The 14848-nt window shown below is 39.7% G+C and overlaps 1 protein-coding gene across 1 annotated transcript in view; it reads left to right on the forward strand.

Moving 5' to 3' along the window:
* Positions 1-14848, forward strand: part of TUBGCP5 (tubulin gamma complex associated protein 5) — a 58190-nt gene that overhangs the window by 7802 nt on the left and 35540 nt on the right. Inside the window, exons 2-5 of the mRNA XM_013006054.2 lie at positions 167-275; positions 7402-7498; positions 7911-7990; positions 14011-14146. Of these exons, the coding sequence (XP_012861508.2) occupies positions 167-275; positions 7402-7498; positions 7911-7990; positions 14011-14146 (422 nt within the window). The remainder of the gene's footprint in view (positions 1-166; positions 276-7401; positions 7499-7910; positions 7991-14010; positions 14147-14848) is intronic.

Raw genomic sequence — 14848 nt, forward strand, 5'->3', positions numbered from 1 at the left:
TGTTGTGTGTGTGTGTGTGTGTGTGTGTGTGTGTGTGTGTGTGTGTGTGTGTGTTTGGTTATGTGTCGTTCATTGCGATTGGTTCCCCCATCCTCTGGCAGGGTGCTTTTTTGTTTTGTTGTGCTAATATGGCCTTCTAGCTATCAGTTACTATTTTATATTTTAGAATTTATGAAAAATTCATTATTCATTCGGATCTCAACAAAGCTGCTAGTTGGAAGAGATTAACAGAGGAATTTCTAAATGCGACACTTTCAAGCATAAAGGAAAAAAAGGTATGTCTTTCATTCTGAAATATCTTTTTTGTATTTCAGTGTTTCTGCTCTCATTATCTTCAGCTTACTTTTGTTAGCATCTAAGCATTCATTCTATTTTAGTATTGCAGGATTTCCTGGAAATTGCTTTAAGTTTTTCATCAGATCCAGTATGAATCTTGTCTGATGAATAACAAGCTGGTTCTTATTTAAGCATCTTTTTAAGCACAAACTACTTTGAAAGTAGAGTTGAGTGCATGGTACAAATAATAGCAGAGCCAGAATACCTTAAAATTTTTCAATTGCTGGGGCCGGCCCTAATCCCAAATATGTGAAGTGAATGCACTTCAGAGGACAGCACTGAAGCTACAGCTCAGGGAGAGGGTCATATCTGATCAGAGCACACAGGAGAAACGAAAAGAGATGGAGAGGGAGGGGACCACATCCTGGCCCACCAAGCCCTGAGGATGATGTTCTTGCTCAGAGCAGACAACGCACAGAGAGGACCATAGTGCCAGCCCCACCACGAGACATGACATTCCTCACTGAACCATAGTGCTTCAGGAGACAACACTGGATACACAATGCAGGAATTGTGCCCACCTGACCCCATCACACTAGGGTGAAACACACCAAGGGCATGCAACAGAGCAGCAAGGGGAGCAAAGCAATGAAATCCCCAACGAATACCCAAAATAGACTTTGAAGACAGTGTGGTACCCCATCAGACTCGACGGGAAAACACTCCTAAAGGTCAAAAAAACAGATCTGGAACTATTTATAGGATTTTCCTTTTTGGCTGTTGTTGTTTTGTTTTTGCTTATTGTTGTTATTGTTTTGTTGGTTTTGTCCTTTTTGTTTTGTTTGCCTTTGCCTGGTTTTTTAGCTTATTCATGTTTCTGCATGTCTATCTAGATAAGATAGGCAGGATAAACCATTTGGAGACAAAAACAGTGGCACCGACGGTCCAGGGGGGACATGGGAGAAGGGGAGGTGGGAGAAAGCGGGGAGGTGGGGGGCAACTAACCAAAGGATAAGGGAACAACAAGTGAACTAAAATCAATGGAGAGAAGGGTGTAGGATGCCTAGTGGGGCTTAATCAAAGGCAATGTAACAGCAAGGAATTACTAAACGTGAATGCAGGCTGAACATAATGGTGGGACAAGAGGAAAGTAAAAGGAAAAAGAGAAAAGAACCAGGAGGCAAAGGATATTTTTAGAAGTCTAAATACAGACATGTACATATGTAAATATCTTTATATATAATGAGAGGGAAATAGATCTATGTACTTATATCTGTATGTTAAGAATTAAGGTAGCAGATGGACATTGGGTCTCTATTCAAGTACTCCCTCAACACAAGAACTTTGTTCTAATAACTCAGCATTCTGTGATGCTCACCTTCCCAACATGATGGCTGAAGAGAAAGTGGGTGCTTAAGCAAATGTGGTGAAGAAAGCTGATGGTGCCCAGCTATCAAAAGATAAAGCATCTGGGGTCTTACAAAGTCCACATGGAAGAAGTCCACCAGCCTGTGTGATCATGAGGTCTCAATGGGATAAGGTATTAGGCATCTTAAGATGCAGAACAAAATCATACCAATGTGAGGGGGGGAACGACGATGATGAGGAGTGGAGACCCAAAGCTCATCTGTAGACAATTGGACATCTCCTCACAGAAGGATCAAAAGGAAGAGATGATCCAGTCAGGGTGCAGTATAGCACTGATGAAACACACAACTTTCCTCTAGTTCTTTAATGCTTCCCACTCCCCCCACCCCCACTATCATGACCTCAAGTGTACCTTACAAATCAGATTAGACTAGAACATGCACACTGCTACAGATAAGAGCCTGCAACACAAGGAATCCAGGATAGATAAACCCCTGGGGCCAACAATGAGAGTAGAGATACCTGGAGGATTAAGGGAAGGTGGGGGCAGAAAGGGGAAATTGATTACAAGGACCGACATATAACCCCCTCCCAGGAGGACAAACAACAGAAAAGTGGGTGAAGGGTGACAGGATGATGTAAGATATGAAAATAATAATCTATAACATCAAGGGTTCGTGAGAGAAGCTGGGTAGGGGAGGGAGAGGGAAAAGTGAGCTGATACCAAGGGCTCAAGTAGAAAGTAAGTGCTTTGAAAATGATGATGACAACATATGTACAAATGTGCTTGACACAATGAATGAATGTATGGATTGTGATAAGAGATGTAAAATCTCCCAATAAAAGTATTTAATAAAAAAAAATTTTTTTAAATTGCATCTCAGTATTTGCTGATAGTTGTTACCTACCAACTCATAATTGTTCCTAGATTTTAGACACTGTTCTGAGCATTTTCATTTTGAATCCAGAGTGCCTCAGGTTTGATGATTTCATTAGAAGTATTTATACAACTCAAAAAAGCTATTAATCTCATTGCTACAGCTTACTGCAACAAAAGGATGCAGATTAAACTCAACAAAATAAAAAGATGCATAGCATGAAATACAGGAAGAACCATGCACAAATTTTCAGGTTTTCTTCCTCTGAAATGGCTTTGCCAGCAGTCATACATCTGCACACAATATAACTATGTAATGACTATTTGCAATTTACAGTAATACTGTTTTCCTCTGAAAAGTATAAATACAAAAGCTAAGTAAGCAATGAGGTTCTGCCATTTGGATTGACCGTGGCAGAGCTTAAAGAGGTTGTCATTAGCCAATAGTCAGCAAATCAATATGGATAAAATAGTCAATCAAATGCTCTAATTTATCAGAAAAACTCTAAATTTTACCTCAAGCCCTTTTAAAAGTTAAATCTCCTTAGTAATAAGTAGGACAGTGTTAGCTCCTTTTGGTGAACTGTCTCGTGTCTTCTTGCTCACTTTTTAATTTTTTTTTTATTGAGGAATTACAGTTTTCTATACATTTTAGAGATTAGTCTTTTGTCCGTTGTGTCATTGCCAAAGATTTTCCCCCCCAGTCTGTGAGTTCTCCCTTTGCTTTCTTGATGACCTCTTTTGATGCACATACGTGTCTTATTTTTAATGGGTCCCAGGTATCTGTTCTCTCTTCCGAGGTGTGCACTTGCTTCTTTATATTTGATAGCATGTCTTTCTAGTGATTGTTTTATTCATGAAGATGCATCCAATTAAGTGAGCCAAAGTCTTGCCTGCCTATATGCTAAGAAACATTCTAGTTGTATTTCTTCCAAGACTAATTTGTTCATTCTTCTGGCAGCCTATTCAATGTTCTTTATCAACACCACAATTCAAATGTATCAAGTATTTGCCTGTTTTATCTTTCCATGGTCCAGCACTTGCCCGTCAGTTTGTCATACTGTAGTGCCTTGTGTGTTGCTGGGAGCTGTATCACTGTTATTTCAAATGCCAACAGGGCCACCCAAAGTGAATAGGCTTCAGTGGACTTTCCGCACTCAGAAAAGAAAACGGAGAAGGGATAGGCTGCCCACTACAGAAGAAGTAGTTGCTGAATTCCTTATGCATAGCTTTGAAGCACTGTCACAAACTAAAGGCCGCGTGAATGGAAGCAGAACATTGTCGGAGATGGTGCCGGAGGATGGCCCCTCGTGTTGGAGGGCACTCTAAATGTGACTGAGAAGAAGCTGCTTTCTCAAAGTAGAGTCCACCATGGTGCCGTGAGTTGGTACTGGAGCCTTTCGGATCTTCATTTGCTGATGGGTCACAACTCAAGGCAAAATCAATGAAGGATTGGGACTTGGAATGTGCTAAGTATGAATCTAGGAAAATTGGAAGTGGTCAAAAATGAAATGGAACACTTAAAGATCAATATCCTGGGCATCCGTGACTTGAACTGGACTGATACTGGCCATTGTGAATTGGAATGACACAGTCAAGAGGCAGAACATTGCATTTATTATCAAAAAGGACATTGCAAAATCAATCGTGAAGTACAGTGCTGTCTGTGATGGAATTATATCTATCTGCCTTAAAGGAAATGCGGTCAATGCAACTATTATTTAAATGGAAGCGTCAATCACAAAAGCTTGTGATGAAGAAGATGAAGAATTCTACTGACTTCAGTCTGAAGTTGATCAAACATGCAATCCAAGATGGCTATTGGAATGCTAAAGTTGGAAACAGGAAGGAGTCTTAGTTGGAAAATAGGACTCGGAGATAGAAAGGAAGCTGGAGATCACATGGTAGAATTTTGCAAAACCTGACTTTTCATCACAAATGCCTTTTCTCAACAACACAAAAAATGACTATGTACATAAACTTCTCCAGAGAAAAACAAACAAAAAAACTTCTCCAGATGAAATAAATAGAAATCAAACTGGCTACGTATGTGGGAACAGACAGTGGAGAAGCTCAATATATTTTAGTATATGTGCTGCCGAAGCGAGCACGAGAAGCTCAATATAATCAGCTAACACCAGACAGAGGCTGACTGGAACACACCATCAATTACTCATATGTAAGTTCAGGTTCAAGCTGAAAAAAAACGAGAACAAGTCCACATGTGCCAAAATACTGCCTTGAATCTATCCCATCTGGATTTTGAAGACATCTGAAGGACAGGTTTGACTCATTGCACACTCATGACAAGACCTGAGGAGCTGTGCAAGGCATCAGGGACATCCTTCAGCAAGCCACAAGTCATAAAAAACCCAGGAAAGGTAGAAAGATCACAGTGCATGTTAAGAGAGACTCTGAAGCTTGCTTTTACTCAGGGTAGCTAAGGAAAATGGAAGAAATGAAGTTTAAAGAGCTAAACTGAAAATTCAAAGAGCAACTGAGAAGAGGAAGTAAAATAGTGTAATGAAACATGCAAAGACCTAGAGTTAGAAAACCAAAAGGGAAGACCTCCCTCTGAAATGGGAGAACTTAAGTAGAAATTTGAGCTGGTGTTGCATTGTTAAAGATTCCCTGGGGAAAATATTGAATGATGCAGGAAGTCAAAAGCAGGTGAGAATGCCCAGTCACTTTACTAAAAAGAACTAGTCGAAATTCCATCATTTCAAGCTGAGGAAAGCGAAGCTCTAGGAAGAGAGCCATAATTCTATCCATTCCAAAGAAAGGTGATGTCACATGCCAGTAAAATTTTACTAATAATCATCCAACAACAGATACAACAGTACCTTGTTGGCTTGTCATACAGTGGTGGCTTGTGTGTGGCTGTGATGCTGGAAGCTATGTTACTGGTATTTAAAATGCCAGCAGTGTCACACACAGTGAACAGAGCTTCCAGACTAAGACTAAGAAGGAATAGGCTGTCCACTTATGAGGAATTCACCTCGGAAAACTTTATGGACAGAATTGAAACATTGTCAAATACTGAAAATCTCATGAAAAGAAGCAAACATTGTCAGAGATCGTGCTGGATGATGGGCCCCTCAGTTCAGAAGGCGCTCAAAATATGACTGAACAAGAGCTGCCTTTTCAGAGTTGGCCATAATGACATGGATGGTGTGTCAGTCTGGGTTGGTTACAGAAACAAATCCAGAGACATTCGTATATGTGTAAGAGAGAACTATAGATCAGGAAGCAATTATCCAGTAATAAAACATCCCAGCCCAGTCCAGCTCAAGTCCATAAGTTAAATATTAGCCCATAAGTCTTATATTAGCCCCTAATTCCTCTAGAGACTCATTGCAACACATGCAATGGTACTGAATGCAGGAAGATCACAGGCCGGTGGTGTATCCAGCGGTGGTGGAGCATCTCAGGTCTGGTGCAAGTCTCCACGTGGCTCCTCCAGCTCCAGGGCTCTGGCTGTCATCAGCATGGCAGATGTAGCTTGTCAACAGGAACGGTGAAACAAAATGAGTGTGTGTCCTGCCTCCAGGAAGAAAGACAGGAGTTCCCAAAATCCTCAGGAGAAGGCCATGCCCAGAGGCCTCATTGGCTATGACCTGATTGACAGGCTAGACTTCACCTCTTCACTCAAGTTGACAGCAGGTTATGTAACTGCCACAGATGGAGAAAAGCCTGCAGGAGTGTAGTCTTCCAACCCTTCATTTGCTGATGGAGCATGACTCAAAATGAGAAGAAACTGCTACAGACATCAATTAATAATTGTACCGTGCATTAGAATGTATGCAGTATGAATCTAGGAAAACTGGAAGTTGTAAAAAATGAAGTGGAATGCATAAAAATTGACATTCAATTAGGCATTAGTGGGCTGAAATGGACTGTTATTGGACATTTTGAATTAAAAAATCAGTTTTGCTATACTAGGAATGTAACAATCAAGAGGAATGACATTCATAGTAACTTATTACCGCCCGCCTGTAGTTACATAATTTCATGGCAACTTGATAAATAGAATTTAGGGGTGGAGTCTAGCCTGTCAAACTGGTCACAGCCTGATGATGCTTCCTAGTAGATGTGGCCTTCTCATGAGGATTTTGGGAACTTCCTCTCTTTCTTCTGAGAGGCGGGCCACACTCTCTCTGCTTAGCCTTCCTGTTGAGACACATTTGGAGAGATGGAGGCACTACATGGAGACCTGCACCGGCACTGAGATGCTTCCATTGCCACTGGATGCACAAGACTTTCCATCATAATTTTGCTCCTGAGCTAAATCCATAAATTTAATTGGCAGGATATCTCCATCCAAATATTTTTGCTAGTTCCGTAAATTCACTATGACTCAAATCAAATTTGAATTCTTCCTCTCACAGACTGGGTCTTGCTTTTATCTGAATGGCACAAACAGTTTGTGCTCACCTTGCTAACCTAAAGGTTGGTGGTTCAAACCTACCCACTGGTATGACAGAAGAAAGGCCTGAAAATCTGTGAAAAGATTGTAGCCAATATATGTGTACATTTTAAAGCTTCATAGTGCTTATTGCCACATGAGAATAATGCAGTTTTAAGTCTTAGTGATATACTTCAGTGACGTTTTTATGTACTCGGGGATCAAGTCTCATTCACTCAGGTGTCTTGTGCTTGTCAGCAATACAGAACTGAACCCTCAGATAGTCTCATGAGGTTCATTATGTGTCCACACGTTCTACAAATAAAAATTTAGAGGTTTGAACTTTAGGTATCATTTATGCTTTTTTCCAAACAGAAAAATTAGAGGATGTAAACGTTATGGGAGTATCTTTTCTTTAATCAAACTAGAAAAAAATGACAATCACTAATCATGTTCTTTATTTTTTGTCTTAAAGACAGATACACATTATTCCATACTATCACTTCTTCTGTGTCTTTCTGATTCGCCTTCAAACAGCAACTATGTGGAAAAACCAAGAGATAAAGAAGTAGGTACGTTAACAAATGTCTTCACATATTAAAATAAAGCAGAAGTTTGAACATACTACTTAACTACTAACTAGACACTGAGATTTTTGTACAAAGTTGTGAAAGTTAATGAGACTAAATAGTTTTGTTTTGCTGGATACAATTATGCCTTTCAGAAAGGCAGAATTTCACTTAAAATGTAAGTTTTCACTTTGTAAGTTAAAGTACCTGCAATTGTATTAAAAATAATTTTTGAAGGTACACAAATGTAAATGTAAAATTTATTAGCGCGGCAATTTGAGTGTTCAATGTTTTTGAGCTTTTATTTTCTGAGTCTGTTTTGTCTTTTATTAGACCTTTCTTTCTTTTAAATAGCCGTGGCTTTCTATCAAACATTTTTATGATGAAGTTTACTATAGTTTCTCTTACATTTTAGGAAATAAAGATGATTTTGATTGGGGAAAATACTTGATGGAAGGTGAAGAAATCGACTTTCTCCCAAGTGTAGACACACCAGTAAGTGACAGTTTTGTCATCCCAAAAAATACATGCTAAGTGTGATACAGGAAAAAAATGTTCTTTTTCATTCTCAAGGTTTTTTCCTCTTCAAATGTTTTATTTGGTCCAGACATCACAACACTCAGTAGTTCAGTGATATCAAGGCGTGTTGTACAGTCACTACCACAATCAGTTTCAAAAGATTTTCTTCCTTCTTATACTCCTTATTGTCAGTTCCCTATCAACATTCCCCCCTCCCCTGCTGTACTCCCAGGAATTAACCCCACCCCCACCCCGCCGTAATCCCCAGGAACCCTAATCTAGTTATTGTCTCTATAGATTCACCCAATCTGGGTTTAATATACCAAAAACATAGAAAAATATGTAACAGGACGTCAGGAAGGCTACCAACAATAACAAAATACAACAGATAAACTCCAGTTTGGAAAAAACCAGATCAAGCTCAAAATGTATCAAAAGGGGAGATCAAATGACAAGGTTTGAACCAATCAAGTCAGATTTCTTTCACTTTAATCTACTATAATCGTTTCTACAATGCTCTCTGTCTGATATCCAGATTATTCCCATCCCTCAGTTATTGTCTGAGGGAAATCATTGGAGGCTTAATCTATGTGGGGATTCTGCAGAAGTGTCTTGGGCTCCCACTGTCATCTGTCGCTTTCTGCAAACCACATTGTCACAATTTAAACTGATACCATCCCCTCCTTCAGATTTGGATTATGTTATTTACAATCCTTGGATCATGCATGTTGGTGCTTTTTCCATGTGGGCTTAGTTGATATCTCACTTAAATGGCTGCTTGCTTGAAAACAAGCCTCTTAAGACCCTGGGCAGTAGTCTTTCTGATAGCCGGGCCCCATCTCATTTCTTCACCTCACTTTGCTATAGTACCTCCTGTCTTCTGTTTCCTTCATGAGGTGCATACAGAGCAGGCAATGCCAAAAGAATTGATTTTTTTAGATTGGGGCTAAGATTAAGTTCGAGCCCCAAATCTATTCTACCTGCTTCTGATTCACCTTAGAGACATCTCTATTATTTTATGTTAGATAACCTCATAGATCATTTCCCTGGAGCAGGTCCTTCTGTTTATAGTGTCATTGATTTAGCCCATGGTAATGTATTTAAAACACAATTGAAAAAAGGATATTAAACACGTGGAGGCTAACTGGGAATCTCACTACATAGATTATTGATTTGTACAGATTAAATCCTTATGTGACTTGACACTACACAAACAATGGGAGTTGGTGATCAGGCACAATTGCAATAATATTCACTGACAGTGTCAGACACAGATCTCCTAGAATAATTATCTATCTATCTATCAATACAGCAAGTAGGGCATTGAGGTATTAAGTAGATGTTAGTCCGCCCATCGACAGTTCATTCCTCTGGTACAGCTGTCTTCTGCTGCTTCACACACCATGCAGTTTAGGTCTTCCTAGTAATATGTCCAAGGGAGTTGATAGGAAACATTCTGGAGCGTTTTAGCTATAACTCTCTCAACAGAGATTTGTTCCTTCTTCTGGCAGTTCATGGCATATTTAACATTCAACATCAACAAAGGCATCAATTCCGCATCTGTTTTCCTTACTCATTGTCCAGCACCCATGTATATGAAGTGATTGAAAATACCATTGTGAGGATCAGGCACACCTTAATCTTCAAAGTGACATCTTTTTAACACTTTAAGGAGGTCTTTTGCAGCATATTTTCCCAATTACTTAAAATCTTGACTGCTGCTTCTGTGGGCATTGATTATAGATCCAAGTAAAATGAAATCATTGAGAACTTCAGTCCTTTCTTCTTTATCATGGTAGCTATTGGTTAGAACTTTTGTTTTCTTAATGTGAGGTATAATGCCTGTTAAAGACAGTAGTCTTTGGTCTTCATCAATGCTTCAAGTTCTCTTGACTTTCAGCAAGCAAAATTGTATCATTTGCACATCACAAGTTGTTAAATGAGTCTTCGTCTGAGGCTCGATGCTGTGGTTTTCTTCACATAGCCTATCTTCTCAGATGATTAGCTCATCATATAAATTGAGTAAGTATGGTTAAATTGTACAACCCCGATACCTTTTGTGATTTTATTTATTAATTTTTTTCTGCTACTTTGTTTTATTTTTTAATAAAGTTTTGTTTGTCCTGAGTTTTTTTTCTCTTCCCATATAAAGATGTTGATCGGCTTTTCTATTTCTTTGAGAAATTGTGCTAAAATTTGGATTGGAATGTCATTGAATTTATAAAGTTTTTGGTAACATTGATATTTTCAATATATTTTGTCTTCTTATCAAGGAGCACAACCCATTTTCCATTTGTATAAGTCTCTTTTAGTTTCTTGAAGAAATGTCTTACAGTTTTCTTTCTATAGCCACCCCTCCTCACCCCCTTTTGTGATTTTAAACCATGTAGTAGCCCTTGTTCTGGTCAAACAGCTGTCAAAAAATTCTATAAGAGCATAGTGATGTGTTCTGGAATTCTCATTCTTTGAATGTTATCCATAGTTTGTTACGACCCACACAGTTGATTGCCTTTCAATGTCATTAAAATACAGGCAGATATCTTTCTGATAGTCTCTGCTTTCAGCCAAGATCTGTCTAATGTCAGAACTGATATCTCTAGTTCCATGTCCTCTACCAAATCTAGTTTGACTTTCTGATAGCTCCCTGTTGAATTACTGCTACAACTGTTTTGAACAGTAATTTACTTGCTTGTGATATTAATGATATGCTTGATAATTTCTGCATTCTAGTCGATCACGTTTCTTTGCATTAGTTACAAATTAGGAATCTTTTCTCGTGATTGGCCAAGTAGTTCCCTCCCAAGTTTCTTGGCATAGGCAAGTGTACACCTCCAGCACTGCCTCTGTTGTTGAAACATTTCGGTTAGTATGTGAGTTAGTCTGGGTAGACTAGAGAAACACATTCATAGACACTCAGATGTGTGTAAGAAAGAGCTTTATCTACAAGAGAAATTGGATATTCAGAAAACATCCTAGCCCAGTCCAGATCAAGTACATAAGTCTGATATTAACACATATGTCTGAAGTCAATCTATACAGTCCTCTTCAGACTCACAAAACACATGCAATGACACTGAATACAGGAAGATCACAGGTCAGCAGGTGGAAAGTCTTGTGGATCCAGTGGTGGTAGAGGCATCTCAGTGCTGGCAGGGGTCTCCATGTGGCTCCTTCAGGGATCTCCATGTGGCTCCTTCCTGGACTCTAGCGTAGCTCCATGCATCTTGTCAGCAAGCATGTCTTGCTGTGTGTGTGTGCCCTGCCTCCAGCGAGCTTTTTATTTCCTTAGCACCTCCAAATGAAGTCATCAAGCTGTGACCTGGTTGACAGGCTAAACTCCATCCCTTCACTCTTAAGTCTCAAGTTGATAACAGATTATGTAACTACCACAGTATTCTTTCAATTCCTGGAGCCTTGTTTTTCATGAATGTCTTCAGTGCAGCTTAGACTTTCCTTCAAAGCCACAGACACATGCTACCTCCTAAAATGGTTAAACATTGGCCACTTCTTTTGGTACCGTGACCCTGTGAATTCCTCTGATCTTTTTTTTTTCCTTTCCCTCCAACAGTTTTATTAACACATAGTTTACATATCTTACAATTCAATAGTTTAATCATTCAATCATATCAAGAAGAATTGTACAATCAATACCACATCAATTTTAGAATATTTTCCTCCCCACGGTTAAATTGCCTTTAAAATGAGTTGTGCGATCACGATCAGTTCTAGTGCTCCTTCGGCCCTCCCCCTTCTTCATTTATTCTTTCCCTCCCTATCAACCACCCCCCACCCCTGCAGCCCCTGGAAACCTTTTATCACTTACGATCAGTATGCATCCACTCCTCCTGTGCATCTCAGCTGAGAAAACCAAGAGAAACAATTAAAAAGAAATCAAACTAAGGTGGTAAGGATAAAACAATAATCATATAAACTCCCATTTTCTTTTGATGCTTCCTATGCCACTCAGTATTTTGCCTATAAAACTCACTGCCATGAGTCAATCCTGGCTCATAATGACCCTTTAAGACAGTAAAACCACCCCTTAGGGAGCAAACCTCCGCATCTTTCTCCTGCAGAGTGACTGGGGGTTTGAACTGCCAGTTTTTCTGTTAACCCAAAGGTTAACCCACCGTGCCACAAAGGACTCTTGTTTTACCCACAGAATCCTTCATTGTCGTAACTCAAAGAATGAATTTTTTTCTTCAGTTTTTTTGGCTGGTGAAGTGTTGAGCGGTTCTCTTGCTTTTTTTGCCCCTAACTCCAGATCTTGTTTCCTTTGTCTTCTCAAGTTGCCCTTTGGATCCTCTGCTCGCTTACTTCATCATTTCTACGTTAGCTTCTCGAATTCTAGGGCAGACTTCAGGGACTGTCCAGAGATCCACTGTGTTCTTTCCTCCATGGTGACCTTTTGCTTTCTTCGTGTATGATGTGCTTCATGCCAGCCACAGCTCCTCTGTTCTTCAGTCACTGGTGCTCGATGAGTCAGAGCTAGTCTTCTTGAGAGGCTCTCGAAACTCAGGTGGCATACACTCAAGGTCATGCTTTGGCCCTTGTAGACTTGCTTTTATTTTCTTCAGTTTCAGCTTGAACTTGCATGGTATAGCAATTGATGGAGGCTTCCACAGTTGGCCTTTGGCCTTGTTCTTACTGGTGACAGTGAACTTCTCCCGATTCTCTCTTCCAATAATATAGTCTGTTTGATACCTGTGTATTCCATTGATGAAGTCCATGTTTATAGTCACCATTTATGTTATTAGGAATATTTATATTTGCAATTGTTGATCTTGCAGATTGTTTCCTCAGTAGTTTTATTGAGATATAATTCACATACCATACACTTCCATAACATCACCACAATCAGTTCCAGTGTATCCACCCCTCTCCCATCTTCAGTGTTTGCTCCCCAGCCCCCTAAATCTCCCTACCCTATTCCCGGTAAGCTATTATATCAATTATTGTCTCGGTACACCCACCCATTCTGCGTTTCATAAACTGAGAAACATGCCCCCCACAAGAATGAAGTGTGTGTGCGTGTGTGTGTGTGTGTGTGTGTAAAATAAGAAAAGAGACCACAATATTAAGATAAGCACACAATTCTATGATGTGCCCTCTAGAGTTATTTCTGTCTCCAGGGCCTTATTTTCTGAGCCTTCATTCCCAACTTTTGTTATTCCAATTACCAGTAATTTTCAATGCATCTTGACTACATGTTTGATCACTTTAAGACTGAAGAAGTTGGTAAGAAATCTTTACTTTCTTCATGTTTAACAGTAGTAGTGCTTTGTACGTACAATATTCTGGGCAGTAGTCATATTGACTGGTGTCCCTGTGGGCATACAGATCGTATTTTATCACTGACAGGGTTATAGTTAAACTGTATCCTGAAATGTTCTTCTTAACAATGAATGCAACACCATTCCTGGCATAGCAGACCACGTGATTATCTGATACAAAAACAATCAACCATTCATTTCAGCTCATTGATACCTAGGATATCAATATTTATGCATTTTATTTTCATTTTTGACCACTTTCAATTTTCTGAGGTTCCTGCTGTATACATTTCATGTTTCTCTTATTAATGGATGTTTTCAGCTGGTTTTTCCTCTTGGAGTGCTACCACATCAGCAGACGCAGAGCCTGAAAGGCTTGCTCCATCCACAGTTGCACCCCTCCTAGAGGACCCAGCTCTTTCCCAGTTGTACTTTGAGGACTTCCTAGACTGAGCGGCTCATATTCTGGCATTGTATCACACAATGGTCAGTTGCCAGTCTTAAAATATTTCATTGCCAGTTTTGTTTCCCCTAGAATTGACAGATCCTTCTTCCCAGTCTTTTTTAGTCCGGAAGCTGCTCTAAAACCTGTTCTCCGTGCTGCCCTTGTATGCGTGAAACACAAAGCCATAGCTTCCAGCAGCAAAGCAAAACACAAGCCACCAAAGCAGGTCAAACTGACAATGTAGCTCCGATGTTTATATTCTGCTTTGTTTTCTTCAGAATTGGTCTGAAGATAGTGACGGTGAAGATGATCAACAGCCCTTAAGCAGAGAGGATTCTGGGATTCAGGTAGACAGAACACCTCTAGAAGAACAAGACCCAAACAGAAAACCAAGGCCTCATGTCAGCTGGAAAGGTATTTTGTGTTCGTGGGTCTTAGCATCACTGTCTAATAAAGGCATTTCCTCTAGAGGGAAGGTGAGGTTTGAGAATCGGTTTCTCCTGCGATTCAAAGTATCGATCAACTTTGTGGCATAGTGCTTATGTACTTGGCTGCTAACCAAAAAGTTCAGTGTTTGAACCCATCAACCATTTTGCTTTAGAAAGATGTGACAGTCTGAGTCCACAAAATCTTGGAAATCTTACAGGGCAGTTCTGCTTTGCTCGAGAGTCTACATGAGTCAAATTGACTCTTTGGTGATAAGATTTGGCTTGTGGGGTTTGTGGTAGCTCCCCGCCCGCCCAATTGTTATAAAACACATCTTTAAAATAATTTTTATTGTTGTTAGTTGCTTTCATTCAATTTAGATTCATGGTGACCATTACTAGATTTTTTTCTGTTGTGCCACTAGAATTACCACTAGAATTAATGTTGACTAGGGATTTAGGGTACAATTTTATTCTTTAATAGTTGTGAATCATTTGTGTTCAACACCCTATTTTGGTGTGTAACGAGTGGGGTCTTAAAAGCCAGTGAGTGAACAGGTAAGGTGCACTTACCTGGAGGCAAGAAGGGACATGAGGACTGAAGACACAAGGAAACAATTAGTCCAGTGGACTACTGGATGCCTTGAACATCAGTGTAGTGACCCTGAAACCAGGAGGGGTAGCTGGTGCC

This window comes from Echinops telfairi, unplaced genomic scaffold, assembly GCF_000313985.2.
Source record: "Echinops telfairi isolate 266 unplaced genomic scaffold, ASM31398v2 ScPeMD7_7;HRSCAF=31, whole genome shotgun sequence".
In the NCBI taxonomy this organism is placed as follows: Eukaryota; Metazoa; Chordata; class Mammalia; order Afrosoricida; family Tenrecidae; genus Echinops; species Echinops telfairi.